The sequence below is a fragment of the Geotrypetes seraphini genome, chromosome 12, assembly GCF_902459505.1.
Source record: "Geotrypetes seraphini chromosome 12, aGeoSer1.1, whole genome shotgun sequence".
Classification (NCBI taxonomy): domain Eukaryota; kingdom Metazoa; phylum Chordata; class Amphibia; order Gymnophiona; family Dermophiidae; genus Geotrypetes; species Geotrypetes seraphini.
This window is the reverse complement of record NC_047095.1, coordinates 120,164,628-120,180,440: the sequence shown is the minus strand read 5'-3', so window position 1 is coordinate 120,180,440 and position 15,813 is coordinate 120,164,628. Positions and strand designations below refer to the sequence as shown.

Sequence of the window (15,813 nt, the reverse complement as noted above, 5' to 3'; positions counted from 1 at the left end):
TAACACATGGTGGGTTCAGGGAGTCCCGTGCCTTCAAAGCAAAGCTGTGGAGTTAATACACCAAATCTTCAACTCTGGATCTAAAATACTGGTAAATATAACTTAAGAGAATGACACAATGACAGAATTTGTCCCTGTCGCCATGGATAACCGTGAGAAACTATCCCATGACATTCTTTTGTATCTATCTCAACCTTAGTCCTTCTACACCAGACTTGAAGGCCTTGAAAAATGACATGGGGATAGTTTCCTGCAATTATCTGTGGGGACGGGGACAAATTCTGTCACTGTGTCATTCTATAAGTACTTTAAGATCCAGGACAAAAATATTATGACATTATTATGACCATTGCCTACCTCTGACATCAGGGATGCACAGCCAATAAACAACTGCACATGTTGTGCGCAGACTTCGTGGGTATATAAGGTGGGATGTCAGCAAGTTGCCAATATAGCAACCGTAGCAATCAGGGGGAAAAAGCATGATTTATCAGACATTGAAAAAGGCATGATCGTCGGCTATCGGGCCAAGGGCAGCAGCATTTTGGAAACGGCGGAGTTTATAAATTGTTCACGGGCTGCTGTGGCTAAAGTGTACCGTGAGTGGACGAACAGAACCTTTTTGATGACCCGATCTGGTAACCGTAGGGCGGCAAGAGCCATCAATGTGAGAGGTGAACGACGGCGGTGCAAGTCGGTATGGGCCAATTAGAATGCTACCATGGAGCAACTCACCGTTCAAACGAACCAGGGGGGCTTCCAGATGCGTGTCCAAAATGACTGTGCAGCGAACCGTGTTGCGACTGGGCCTCTGGAGCAGACAGTTGGTGACCGCACCCATGCTCCCATGGATTCATCACAAAAAATGGCTGCAATTTGCACAGGAATACCAACGTTGGACTTGCACCAACTGGCAGAGGGTTGCCTTCTCCGACGAGTCACGTTTTGAGCTCCATCAAACGGCGTGTCAGGTGTGAAACTGCCGAGAACAAACACCCAGCAACCACAGTTGGACGTACACAAGCGTGGTAGCGTTAGGGTCTGGGGAATGTTTTCTTGGTATGGTCTGGGTCCCTCGATATCTCTGGAAGGCACTCTCAACCGATATGGAGATCTCTCCATCCTTGCCAATCAAGTACGAACGTACATGTCGACCGTCTTCCCTATGGCCGATGGGATCTTTCAACAGGACAATGCAACATGTCATACTGCCAGAATTGTCCGCAAGTGGTTCACAGCGCACAACCAAGGCTTCTAGCTACTTCCTTGGCATCCAAATTCCAAAGACCTTAACCCAATTGAGCACATTTGGGACTACCTTGATCGACACGTTCAACGACTGAATGCACCACCATGCACCTGTCAGCAACTGTTGGGCAAACTGCAGTCTGCATGGCTCCAGATACCTCTAGCAACCACTCAGCATCTTATTGAGTCACTCCCAGGGTGTCTGCCTCCCATCCATGCTGCCTCAGGCTGTTATTCTGGATATTAGCAGGTGGTCATAATAATGTGACTTGACTCCCTGAAATTTGCGGGGGTTACGTTCCAGGAACCCCTGCGAATTTCGAAAAACCGTGAATACGGTTTTTAGGCAGGGGAGATAGGAGAGGGCAGCCGGAGTGCCGGCGAGTGAAGGAAATCACTCGCTGTATGCTCCAACCGCCTCTTCCTGTACTAAAGTCGGGCCTCACCAATCAGGAGCTGCTTTGACACGCAGCTCCTGATTGGTAAGGCCCGACTTCGGGTGATTTTCTTCACTCGCCGGCACTCCGGCTGCCCTCTCCTGCCCGGTCATTCGCGGTCGGAAAATACCACGAATGACCAGGACCGCCAACCGCAAATTTACAGGGGTGCACTCCCCGTATATACTCGAATATAAAACAAGGTAACCTTTATTTCCCCCCCCAAAAGGAGGAAGAAAGGTTGACTTGAATATAAACTGGGGGGGTGTTATATTCAAGTATTCTGCCTTGCACCCAGCCCTCCTTTCCTCCTTCCTTCCTATCCAGCTTCCCCCCCAATGCGAGACTGCAACAGGAACTCGTGCTAGGCATTTTTGATCACGGCTCTCATGGAGCTGGAGCTTAGAAAGGTCACTCTTACCCTGCTTCACCGCTAGACCACCAGGGCTTTAAAGGTAAGGTCTACACCGTCTAGAGGTTTAGAGTCGGCCGGGACAGAACACGGGAAGGATTGCTCCTGTCTCAGCTCACCACTGGACCACCTGGGCTTCAGGCAGGCCCACAGGAGGCCTGCAACAGGTCCGGGCGGGGGCGCAGACCAGAGGTCCCTGAATATAACCGAGACTCCCCATTTTTTTGCCACAAGATATCTATTTATATTCAAGTATATATGGATATATGGCAAGTATAAAATGATAAATTTCCAAAACAACAAAGTGGGGTGCATTTTTTCACTTAGGGTTCTTTTCCTTCCTCTTTTTGGTTTGGACTGATTTACAATTTTACCATAAATTTACCAAATGTTGCAAGTTTTTGTTTTGAAGCTGGACATAGGGTTGGGACATTTTAACGACTCCAACTCCACAGCCCTGTTTCGGAAGAATTCAGTTCCGAGAGTCAGGCTCAGCACTGCAGCACCTCCTAGTGGCCGAGACATGAGGGAACAGCTTTTGTGCACATGCTGCCTCGGCAGGCATTAACAGCTGTGGTGGGCTTCCCCCCTCCACTCCATACCATGCACTCACTCACATCTATTTCTTGGACACACGGAGCTGGCGGCCCAGGAGCAGGAACTATGTTCTTCGTCTCAGCCTTGGATATGGACCCTGAACTGGCCATTGTAGCCTTCCCTCCGCTTCCCTTCACTGGCTGCACCTTGACAAGTCCTGGTACTGACAGAGGCAGAAGCTCCGCCTTTGCCAATACCACTGGCGGCGCTGAAACTGAAATGGAGGAAGTGAGAAAAGGTGAGAACAGACAGATTTTTACATCATTTTGCAAAATGGTAAAAGGGACGGAATGACTTGCCTATCAGGAAAGGCTACAGCAGCTAGGGCTCTTCAGCCTGGAGAAGAGATGGCTCAGGGAAAATATGCTAGAGGTTTACAAAATACTGAGTTGAGTGGAGTCGATTATTTACTCTTTCCAAAACACTAGGACTAAGGGGCATGTGATGAAGCTACAAAGTAGTAGATTTAAAACAAACCGGAGAAAATATTTCTTTACTCGATGTGTAATTAAACTCAAAGATAGTAGTGAAAGCAGTTAGCTTAGCATGGTTTAAAAAAGGTTTGGATAACTTCCTAAAAGAGAAGTCCAGAAACAAACCGGAGAAACTATTTCTTTACTCAATGTGTAATTAAACTCAGAGACTGTAGTGAAAGCAGTTAGCTTAGCATAGTTTAAAAAAAGGTTTGGATAACTTCCTAAAAGAGAAGTCCATAAGCCATAAATGTGGGGGAAACCCTCTGCTTATTCCTAAGATAAGCAGCATAAGATCTGTTTTACTCTTTGGGATCTTGCCAGGTACTTGTGACCTGGGTTGGCCACTGTTGGATCCTGGGCTTGATGGACCCGCAGTCTGTCCCAGTAAGGCAACTCTTATGTTCTTACAGGATGGTTTTTTTTTTTTTTGCTTCCACCCATGTCACAAATGGTCCTCTGCTCTCTTTGTTGGCCATATGGTAGAATTGTCACAAGGTCCTCTGTCTTTGGTTTGTTGATTCTACCCTCCCCTCCTCCCCTGACCTTGGCAGAGAAAGCTGTGCAGGGTGAGGTTACCTGTGAGAGATGGTTTGATAGACAGCGGCTGTGGCAGTGGAGGTGTTGAAGCGATGCTGCTGGGTAAAGTCTGCACGAGGATAGCTTTGGTTGGGCTGGGGGCCTGTGGGGTTATTGGCGTGGAGCTGACCAGCAGCGGCTTGGGCTGGATGGCTGGCTTGCGGCTCACAAGGCTGTTCACCTTTCTTTGAGACACACTTTTACCTAGGGGACGGGAAAGAGCAGGCAAGAATATGGGTGGAAGAGGGAAAAATGGAGAAGGAAGCATTTGAAGCAAGAAAGAAAAGAGAAAACACATGGAGAGAGAGAGAAATATCATTATACAAGAGTAGACATCTGTGGTGTGTCATTTTCTATCTTCAAATTTCTTTTGGGAGGTATTAAGAAATATGACTATATTATCCTTCTTTTTTATTTTTTTAAGTTCCACTGGCTGGCTATTTACGATAGGAATAGATTTAAAATTCTTATATTGGCTCAAATGGTCTTTTGTGAAAAGATTTCTGGCTACTTGAGTGTACGTTCCTTTTAGATTTAAAGTAGAGAATGACATGGGGACAAGTTTTATCCCTGTCCCCACAGGAACTCATTTTCACGTCCCATCCCGCAAGTTCTTTTCCTGTCCCTGCCCCATTCCTGCAAGCTCCGTTTTCATCTGCACAAGCCTCAAACCCTTTAAAATCCTAAGTCGCAACATTCTAGAGCTCAGATTGTGATGTCATAATGCCTCATTCCACCAATGCCTAAGCTCCGTCCTCATCTGCACAAGCCTCAAACCCTTTAAAATCCTAAGTCGCAACATTCTAGAGCTCAGATTGTGATGTCATAATGCCTCATTCCACCAATGCCTAAGCTCCGTCCTCATCTGCACAAGCCTCAAACACTTTAAAATCCTAAGTAGCAACATTCTAGAGCTCAGATTGTGATGTCATAATGCCTCATTCCACCAATGCCTAAGCTCCGTCCTCATCTGCACAAGCCTCAAACCCTTTAAAATCCTAAGTAGAAACATTCTAGAGCTCAGATTGTGATGTCATAATGCCTCATTCCACCAATGCCTAAGCTCCGTCCTCATCTGCACAAGCCTCAAACCCTTTAAAATCCTAAGTCGCAACATTCTAGAGCTCTGACTGTGATGTCATAATGCCTCATTCCACCAATGCCTAAGCTCCGTCCTCATCTGCACAAGCCTCAAACCCTTTAAAATCCTAAGTCGCAACATTCTAGAGCTCAGACTGTGATGTCATAATGCCTCATTCCACCAATGCCTAAGCTCCGTCCTCATCTGCACAAGCCTCAAACCCTTTAAAATCCTAAGTCGCAACATTCTAGAGCTCAGACTGTGATGTCATAATGCCTCATTCCACCAATGCCTAAGCTCCGTCCGCATCTGCACAAGCCTCAAACACTTTAAAAGTCATAAGTGTTCGAGGCTTGTGCAGTTAAAGCAGAGCTTACAGGAATGGGACAGGGACAGTGACAAAACTCACAGGGACAAATTTGTTCCTGTGTCATTCTCTAGTTTTAAGATCACTGCAAGATCATCGAATGGTCAGACCAGCTGTCTCAAATGTTTAGTGGGATCCCAGCCATGCAAATACATTTACATGAATTGCCTCTACAATGTGGAATTCTTGGCTAAGATTATTCAGGCTGAAAAGATGATAAAAAATTTTTAAGTCTGTTGAAGACATATTTTTTTCAAAATGGCTTTTACTATTCAGCCCGAAGTGGAATAGAAATCACTAATGTAATGTAATATAACTAATTCCGCATGAGGTTTGAAAGAGTTTTGCAATGGTTTTGATTCGGAGATTGAATGAACCCTTTGCGCCTGAGCATTAAGCCTTAAAAACTTGGCGATCAATTGTTTAATACGTTTTGATTCAGAGTTTGAATCCACTCTTTACGCAGGAGAAACAAGCCATAAAAACATGGCGATTAAGTAGACTTATTATAGTTTTAAAGTACGAAGGTCTTTTATAAAAAAAGTTAATTTATTTCTTAGCAAGTTGGAAACATAAGGTTAGTTGCTTATTTCCAGTTCAGCTATAACTTAAATTTGAAAGCAATAGATACAGCGTTTTCAAATAGTAAAAGTTTGAGATAAGTTTAGAAACTTTAGGTCAATGAAAATGCATGACATTCACAAGAATTAATATCTGTCAATTATGAATTGATGTTAATTTATACAATTTTTAGTTCCTATGAGGTGGATGTTTTTTTTAATCACCAGGATGTATTTATGTTTCATTAATTAATTGGTATCAATGACTAGGTGTTATCATTATATTAATTGTGGTATGTTAGTCCTGTGAATAATATATTATTGTGGCCCATCATTTTAAAGTTTTTTTTTATAGAAAAATGTCTATATTTAGTGGTTTATTAATGTTTGAATTTAGATATTAAATATTACCAATTATGAGTTCATGTCAAAATGGGTTTACACTCATATTAAGTTAAAGTACATATTGTTATTTGATAACAGATTTTAATTGATTGATAATTAAGGAGTAATTTATAGTTTATAAAACTGAAGTAATACACTAAAGTTTATTAAATTGAATATATAACTGAAATTAAACAATATTTCAATTCAGTATCATCAGTATAAAGATATTTAACGATCTATGCAATTAGTTTATTATAGTTAATTATCTTAATCATTTAAAGATGGTTAATGTCAATTTCTAATGGATTGATAAGATATTAATTTTTTATGCTCTATATGAAGTCAATTTACAGTATTCAAATTGATTGGTATATAAATTATGATATTGGAAGTTTTTAACGCAGTCTGACGGATGTTTGTGGTGTATGTTTTAATTAGTTGGATAAATAATATTTTTGTATTGCTTAGAGCTCCTCCATGAACCCTTGAGAAAGATTTTTGGGCGAAACGGGTCCCGTCGGGGCATGCGAGAGACACTACATTAAAACGATAAGTAAAAAAAATTTATGCTGTCAACTAGTTTTCTGGATAAATAATACAGAAATAAACAGACAAGTTACACCACAAAAGGAGGCAATTAATGAGCTGAAGCCAGATATACAGTTGTTGGATGCTTTGACATTGATGACTTTCAAAGCCCTATTGCCATCCTGGTGTTGAATCCGAACAGTGAGGATTTCAGTTGTGGTTGTTTCCATTTGTCCTCACTTTTTCATCTTCTATACCTTCTAGTGTTTACCCTCTTTTTCCCCAAAAAAAGGATGAAAAATGGTTGACTTGAATATAAGTTAGGCGGCTTAATATTCAAGTGTTCTGCCCCATCAGGCTCTGCACCCAGCCCCCTTCCTTCCTCCCCTCCCCTGTCATATTCTGTACCCAGAATCCTTCCATCCCCCTCTCCCCCGTCAGGTATTGCACCAGCCCCCTTCCTTCCCCCCCTCCCCTGTCAGGCATTGACCCAGCCCCCTTCCTTCCCTCATCCCGCAAGACTCTGTACCCAGCCCCCTTCCTTCCTCCCCTCCCCTGTCAGATTCTGCACCCAGAATCCTTCCATCCTCCTCTCCCCGTCAGGCATTGCACCAGCCCCCTTCCTTCCCTCATCCCGTCAGACTCTGCACTCAGCCACCTTCCTTCCTCCATCCCGTCTGACTCTGCACCCAGCCCCCTTCCTTCCTCCCCTCCCCTGTCAGATTCTGCACCCAGAATCCTTCCATCCTCCTCTCCCCGTCAGGCATTGCACCAGCCCCCTTCCTTCCCCCCCTCCCCTGTCAGGTATTGACCCAGCCCCCTTCCTTCCCTCATCCCGGCAGACTCTGCACTCAGCCACCTTCCTTCCTCCATCCCGTCTGACTCTGCACCCTCCCTCCCAGGCTCTGCCCCTGCCTCCCTCCCTGCCCTAGCCTCAAATTCTCATTTGCGGGAGGCAGTAAGGATGCTTCTCAGTACCGAGCAGCAGCACCAAATCGCGCTCCTGCTCCTGTCGCTCAGCAGCCAGTTAGCAGCAGGGCAGGAACTTGGAAAGTTCGCTCCTGCCCGCTGCTCCTCTACCGCGGATCGCCAAGATGAGGTACCATATGAGGCTAGGGCAGGGAGGGAGATGGGGGCAGAGCCTGGCGGCGGCCTTAAAAAAAAAAATTCTGGGAAGGGGCATTGACCCGAATATAAACCGGGACCCCCATTTTTGGGCCAGTTTTTGGCCCCAAAATCCCGGTTCATATTCGAGTATATATGGTAAGTCTTTACTATTAGATTTTATGGCATTCTTTTCTGTTTATGAATTTTATTTGTAAACCGCCTGAATCCTGACGGGCTTGACATATAAAAAATTTTCAATAAAGTGTAAAATGAGGACTAAGCTCTTACACCCCGGGCACCATCTTGGTAGGGGCATGGCACCTGTCCTTCCCTCCGTTGCCACACGTGCCACGTCCCTGGCACTAGCACCAACCCTGAGTCAGCTCTTCTTCTGATGTTCCTTCCTGGACCAGAGAGGGACGTCAGAGGCAGAGCCCATGCAGGTGCAACAGCGGGTTGGGGGTTGGTGCTCACGCCGGGAATGTTTCAGAGGGAAGCGGTGCACGCGTGACAGTAGAGTGGAGGGCGGCAGAGAAGAGGGCGGAGAGAGGCGCCTCCACCCTCACTATGCCACCGAGTTCTTAAGTTTGAGCCCTATTTTAATAATAATAATAATTTATTTCTTATATACCGCCAAAGCCATAGAAGTTCGAGGCGGTTTACAGTGAAGAAGAGCTGGACAATCAGCGAATGGGTACAATCAGAGAAAAGGTACAATCAGCAAGTACAATCAGTAAGTGGAACAATCAGCAGAATAGATACAATTAATAGAGCATCATTTCTCGGCTAAAAATTCGTCTTAATTTACCCCCCTCTTCTATTAAACTGCGCTAGCGGTGTTTAAGCGCAGAGAGCCGCCCTGAATGGCCCGTGCTACTCCCGACGCTCATAGGAACTCAACGAGCGTCAGGAGCAGCGTGGGCCATTCAGCACGACTCTCTTCGGGGTCAGGAGCTGGGCTTTTAAATTTAGGCCTGCCATTCGTTTGCCTAAGATTTTTGAGCCTAGTGTTGAAAATCACTGTGAAGCTCCAAACTTCTTTTCTCTATATGTGACCCTGTTACCACCCACTTTTCATGCTCTTAAATTTAAGAGTTTAGTGAAATTTTTGAGGAAAAATGTATTCCTTTAGCCTTAGTAAACTTTCCAAGAGGCCAATTTATGAGCAGAAAACCTTTGACTATTGGGCCCTGAAAGATAAAGAGAAATTGTTTAACAGGCTACTCAAAGTATGTGCACACTAGAGAATGACACGGGGACAAATCTGTCCTCGTCCCCACAGGAACTCAATTTCCCCTTCCCTACAAGTTTTGTCACTTTCGCTGTCCCTGCCCCATTCCTGTAAGCTCAGCCTTAACCACACAAACCTTGAACACTTATGATTTTAAAGTGTTTGAGGCTGGTGCAGATGAGGACGGAGCTTAGGCATTGGTGGAATGAGGCATTATGACATCACAGTCTGAGCTCTAGAATGTTGCTATTTATGAGACTTGTGCAGATGAGGACGGAGCTTAGGCATTGGTTGAATGAGGCATTATGACATCACAATCTGAGCTCTAGAATGTTGCTACTTAGGATTTTAATGTGTTTGAGGCTTGTGCAGATGAGGACGGAGCTTGCAGGAATGGGGCAGGGACAGGAAAAGAACTCTCTGGGATGGGACGGGAAAATGAGTTCCCGCAGGGATGGTGGAAAATTTGTCCCCGTGTCATTCTCTACACCACTGTCTCACAAACTTTCCGGCCGGCGGCACACTAAACTCAGTGCCCCGGCCGGAAGGCACCCGGAAGTGCGTGGTCAATGCGTCGACATCCGCACATGCATGGTGGCCCATCTGGCCGCGACCCGCTTCAGCGGAGGGATCTGGGAGAAGGAGAGGTGAGGGGAGAGGAGGAGAGTCACCCGCTCCGGCTGACTGTCTACAAGATATGCCTCTCACCACGAGAGGCACGTACTGTAACCAGTCAGCAGGCATGGATGACTCTCCTCCTCACCAGTGTGTCACGGCACACAGTTTGCGCTACCATTCTCTACACATTACGCCACTCAAAAAAGAAGAACGTTTGCACAAAAAAGTAGCATGGACCTTTAACCTTTTCATATCGTGTGTCCTGGATGACGGGACATTCCAAAAAATGTCATTGCCATCATATGTCCTATGGTATGGAACATACAGTACTCCTTCTACCTATCATTTGTCCCATCTATTGGGCCATTGCGTTTACAATAGCCGTGAATGATAACGGTGAATAATACAAAACTTTGCTAAAATAATTATGATTGGAACCAGAATAACGTAAAATTTTTTACGATAGGAAAAGGTTAGGCTCTTTCTAGAGATCATGACCCATAATCTGCCTCTGGGATGCCCTGCAAGAAGCAATGCAGTGAACAGAGTCCACAACCAACCTGCAGCTGCAGGCGCTGTTGTGCAGCTCTCTGGGACAGGCACCAGGTTAATCTGGACTGCAGTTAGAGGCGGCGACAGGACATCCCCAAACAGGCAAGAAGGGTTCAGGGGATTTTCCAGCTTCACCGATGAAACCTGCAAGAGAGGGGGAGGATGCAACAGCTGACAGAAAGAGAGAGCGCGGTGATAAGGATGTCCTGAGAAGTGGAGAATGAAGCGGGTGATGACAGGGCAGGCTACAGAAACAAGACAAGGCTTTGGAAGCGACAGGAGAGAGGGGGAAAGGAGGGCAGAGGGATAAGGAGAGGGAGAGGCAGCAACGAGCAGCAAGGAAGAGGAGACAGGGATGAGAGCGGAGACCAGAGAAACGGAACAAGAAAAAAAAAAAAAGAAGGAAACAAACAAAGGAGGGCCAGAAAGACAGGGTGAAGAGAAAGTAGTAACGGAAAGGTAGATTGCGCCAAGGAGGAGGTAGTGATAAGATTCGGAAATGCAGACGCGAGAGAGCAGATATCGTACCTGCTGTGGAATATCGCTGGAGGAAGAGGAGATAGAGGAGTCTGAGCAGGGAGATGATGAGGGAGACAAGGGCTCCAACTTCACCCGGACATCTGGGAAGACAGGAAGTGATGGGAGAGAGAGACACACACTGAGCAGTTGTTATTTCTGACACTTCAAAACCCCTTTTTTTTAAGCCTCCTTGGAGATTGGGAGCATCACTGGGTTCTCAATAACAGTCTCTCATGACTCTTTCACCGATTTGCTCCGATTCACTGCTTACCTCAAAGGAATGGGCCGACATTATCCGTTAAAACTCCACAAGGATATTTTATTTTCTTAGATATTTCTGGGCCAGAAACCCAGAGTCCTACCGGTAGTGAAATCTCCATCAAAGCTCACTCCAGCCCATCTTAACCATCCCAGCCATTGAAACCCTCCCAAGCCTGTCCTCAACTGAATGTCCATATATGGGACACAGGCCGTGCAACCTTGCCCAGTACCAGCCTTAGTTCCTTCAATGTACACCCATTATTTTCTGATTAGAGATTTTGCCCTTCCCATGACAAACTGATAAACCGCTATGAGCTTTTGCATTGGTGCGATATCAAGTGATTAATACACATAAACGCAAAAATGCTGGAAAAACTGTCATTTGTAAGGTTCAAGGCTGGTTTCCCCAAGGGAAGAGATACCACAGCGCCTGGAGCTAGGAGGAACCCATGGCAGTGGCAGTGTTGGCCAGGAAAAGCAAGCAATGGGAGCTCCTGTTCCCAACCCTCCCCCCCCCAAACCCCAGAAGGGGAAGTCAAGGTAGACTGCTGCTGGTGGAACCCTACTGCTGAACCGCAGAGGATGACAAGGCCTGTAGGGGAGGGGGGAGAGAAAGAGTGCCTAGAAGGAAGGAATATCCTGGAGGGAGAGCTGGAGGGAAGGAATGCAAAGAAAATCAATTTAAATCCAAAAGAACCAAAGCAGACAGCAAAAACAAAGCAGAGCTAAGTGGAACAAAAAAGCAAATTCTCTTGGGTGCTAAAACTGCTGGCAGGTGCCTTGGTTTCCTACATATTTTCCATCCCTTCACCGAGGACTGGACTCGCCTGCTAATTAATTTTACTCTTTCCGGCTCAGCATCCATGTGCCAATTTTCCTTACTATTAGCTGCCAGGAGCCCTTTTTTTTGTTTTTTTTTAGAAAAGTCATAGGAAAGATATGTTAGTAACAAAAACAACAACATACCAAATGGAAGCATGCATATATGTAAAGCTGAGGATAAAAGATCTACCATGCAAATCTGGAATGCCACACATCTGGAACCCTTTGCGCACATGCTGCACACATCTGGAGTCGCTCGAACACGTGCTGCTCTTAGCTGGAACTGCTCGCATCTGGACCCCGTTCACATTCACACTCACGTTGCACCTCTGGAGTCGCCCACACAGGTGCCGATCACATCTGGAATCGGGGTCACAAACATCTGGAGAAAATGGGAGGGGGGGGGGAGGGGAGGACCTTCCTACCTGGAAAAATTTCTCCATTGACCAGGTCCCATGGGGAAGCGGGAGCTCCAGAATCCAGAATCAGGTCCATATTATTGTCAAACTGCAGGAAGTTAAAAACAAGTGAAGGGTCAGGACCCCAGACAGAAGACGCCTGAAGTTTCTTAGGACAAAGGAAGGATGAGAAAAGGGGAATTAGGTGGTCCCTGGGGAGAAAGTGACTGAACACAGATGGAAAGGGGGTGAGAGTTCTGGGGGGGTGAGGAGGACAGAAAAGGAGAAAATAGGGAAAGGGACATGAACGGGAACGGTTCATAGACAACCCCGCGAAAGACAAAGGCGCGCGCCGACAACTGAGCGCAAGACGGAGGCGCGCGCCAAAGAAAATTACAGTTTTTAGGGGCTCCGACGGGGGGTTTTGTTGGGGAGCCCCCCAGTTTACTTAATAGAGATCGCGCCAGCGTTGTGGGGGGTTTGGGGGGTTGTAACCCTCCACATTTTACAGTAAACTTAACTTTTTCCCTAAAAACAGGGAAAAAGTGAAGTTTTCAGTAAAATGTGGGGGGTTACAACCCCCCACAACTCCCCCCACAACGCGGCGCGATCTCTATTAAGTAAAGTGGGGGGGATCCCCCTCCACGCCCCCCCCCCCCGTCGGAGCCCTAAAAACTGTAATTTTCTGCACCGCGCTGCACTCAATTGTCTGCGCGCGCTTTTGACCTGACATCAACGGGAACATGGAGATCCCAGAAGAGGTTAATGGTGGAGAATGACATGGAGACAAATTTGTCCCCATCCCGTCCCCATGACTTTTGGCGCTGTAGCTGTCCCTGCCCTATTCCTGGAAGCTCTGCTTTAACTGCACAAGCCTCAAACACTTATGATTTTAAAGTTTTTGAGGCTTATGCAGATGAAGACAGAGCTTGCAGGAACAGGGAAGGGTAGAGTAGAGTACTGATTCCCTATACTCCCTCTAGATCACTTAGAGTATTGATTCCCTATATTCCCTCTAGATCACTTAGAGTATTGATGCCCTATATTCCCTATACTCCCTCTAGATCACTTAGAGTATTGATTCCCTATATTCCCTATACTCCCTCTAGATCACTTAGATCTATTGACCAGCATCTTTTGACAGTTCCTTCTCTTAAATCTATAAATACACGGCGACATTCTATTTTTTCTGTTACAGCCCCTCAAACGTGGAATCTACTTCCAATCTATATACGAAAAGAATCAGGTTTGGAGAGATTTAAGAGCAAACTAAAATGCTTTCTTTTTCAAGATGCATTTGATAACTAATATAACTAGAATGTAGGACTAGATTAGGGTTTTCTACTAAGCCCTATGCTTTAAACTTTCTGTTTTTTTATTTCTTCCCCCTCCCTAATGTTGTTTTGCCCTTATATCTAATCTAATCCTTAGGTTTGTATACCGCATCATCTCCACGTTCGTAGAGCTCGACGCGGTTTACAGTAGGAGAAATAGGAAGGAACTACAACAGAGGGTTAGAGGTAGAAGTGTGAAGAAAATTTAGAGGACTTGGGATGCCAAGATATAAGAGTTTCCTTGATTCCTAAGTTGGAGGGAGACTTACAGTTTTTGAGAAAAGCCAGATTTTCAGATGTTTGCGGAAAACTTGGAGAGAGCTCAAGTTCCGAAGAGGGGAGGTAAGGTTGTTCCAGAGCTCAGTGATTTTGAAGTGGAGGGAGGTCCCTAGCTTTCCTGTGTGGGAAATGCCTTTTAGCGAGGGGAAGGATAGTTTTAATTTTTTAAATTGTATTTCTTTACCTACTCCCTTCCTTCTGTATCATTAATTTGTCTTGTCAGTCGTATTTACATTGTCTGTTTCCCTTCAACTATTGTAATTTAATATTTTATACTTTGTACATCGCTTAGAATGTTAATAAGCAATTAATCAAATATTTAATAAACTTAATAATAAACTTGGAAAATGAGTTCCCGCGAGGACAGGGGAAAATTTGTCCCCGTGTCATTCTCTAGTTAATGGTAGCACTGAGGGAGGAAAGTTCCCTTTAACAGAAGGGCTGCTGGTGGGAGGCTGGGGCCACTGGGATTTCCAGATATCATGCAGGACAGAAGAACCAGCTGGGTTTCCTCTGCTGAACAACCAGTTCCGGTGTTATATCGAGGGACCGGGCGGCAGCGAGCAAAAACTGGCCGACGCTCGCTCTCAGTGGGTGGAAGAAAACTCCAGGGAGGCTGAGGCTCCACTTTTGGGATCCAGCCCTTAAAGCCCCCGAGGGGAAGGTATAAGAGAGCGGCTCTTACAGAGACACCTAAAAGGTAGCCGAAGAACAGCACTGAAAGTGTTCTCCACCGGCTTCTTTGCTCTGTATGGAGGTACCAAGGGGAAGGGGAGAAAAAAAAAATAATGGAGGTGTTACCAATGTATTTTCATCAAAGCACTGCAAGCCGCCCTGTTCCTCCATGTCTTCCATATAATTATACAGGCTGGTATCTGTAGAATACAGGGAGTGAGAAAGAAAAAGAAGGGAAGCAAGAGAGACAAAGCGTTTTAATTTTTATATTTTATTTCAACCACTGGAAGATTAATGTCAAGGTGATTTACATGAGGGAAAAGTATTTAGCACATATGTGAAGGGAATATCCTGTGATACTGAGGTATTTTTGATCAACAGTATTTAATTTTATAAAATGCCCGTCCTAAAGAGAGGATGTCATGTTTAGATCCAAAATCTGCCTTATTTAGCGGCCTTTATAACAAGGCACCTGCATGTCGCCAAGGCCTAATAATAAGCAAATGCACTTTCTAATGATAAAGCCTACTCTTGCTTGGGGAAGGAGAAATTCGACCTTACCTGCTCATTTTCTTTCCTTCCGGCCCACCAGGCTGGTCGAGACGCTTGGGTCATGCACACCTCTCATCTGTTGGTAGTAGGCATGCGCAAATAGCCCAAGCGTCTCGACCAGGAATGCCTATTATTTCAGTCGATAGCAGTTTGGAAAGAGAACACTTCTTCATTTCCAAAGGAAGCCTTTTTTTGCATAGGGCCCGATATGCAGCCTAAGGCGGTCAACGTTTTTTTTTAAATCACTGACAGCAGGGGCTGAATTAAAACTGGATATTCAATGGCAAGAAATGTCCAGACTCCGACAATAAATATCCAAGTACATGCGGTCATTCGAAATTAACCGGGCACCATCTGATCATCACAGCAGTGTATGGTTAGCTTGGCAGATAATGTTATATTTGAGTCTTTTTTGCTGTCTTAATTTTATCTACTTAACTGGTTAGCAGAATAAGGGGTCATTGGGTCATTAGGGCATAGACAGGGAGTGGGTAAGCAGAGTGGGCAGACTTGATGGGCTGTAGCCCTTTTCTGCCGTCATCTTCTATGTTTCTATGTTTTACTAAGGCGCGCTAGTACGTCTTAGCACGCATTAAATCAGGGGTGTCCAACCTGCGGCCCAGTGAAGTATTTTGTGAGGCCCCGGTCAAGGGCGATGCAGTGTTTTCCTTTGCTGCCCCCGGGTGTTTACCGTCTTGCCGGCTCCCTCCTGTGTCTTACTGCAGCGTTTGCACGTTTGTGTGGCCCCAGAAACATTTTTTTCGGCCAATGCGGCCCAGTGAAGCCATAAGGTTGG

The 15,813-nt window shown here is 45.5% G+C and overlaps 1 protein-coding gene across 4 annotated transcripts in view; it reads right to left on the bottom strand.

Moving 5' to 3' along the window:
- Positions 1 to 15,813, bottom strand: part of ATF6B (activating transcription factor 6 beta) — a 47,425-nt gene that overhangs the window by 8,534 nt on the left and 23,078 nt on the right. Inside the window, exons 2-7 of one of the 4 annotated variants that reach the window (XM_033916472.1) lie at positions 14,592 to 14,665; positions 12,205 to 12,286; positions 10,706 to 10,797; positions 10,186 to 10,348; positions 3,747 to 3,950; positions 2,715 to 2,908 (exon numbers count right to left, since the gene is read on the bottom strand). In XM_033916472.1, coding sequence (XP_033772363.1) covers positions 2,715 to 2,908; positions 3,747 to 3,950; positions 10,186 to 10,348; positions 10,706 to 10,797; positions 12,205 to 12,286; positions 14,592 to 14,665 — 809 coding nt within the window. Of the gene's footprint in view, positions 1 to 2,714; positions 2,909 to 3,746; positions 3,951 to 10,185; positions 10,349 to 10,705; positions 10,798 to 12,204; positions 12,287 to 14,591; positions 14,666 to 15,813 lie in introns of those variants that run through there. The other 3 variants (XM_033916473.1, XM_033916476.1, XM_033916474.1) reach the window with 3 other exon arrangements.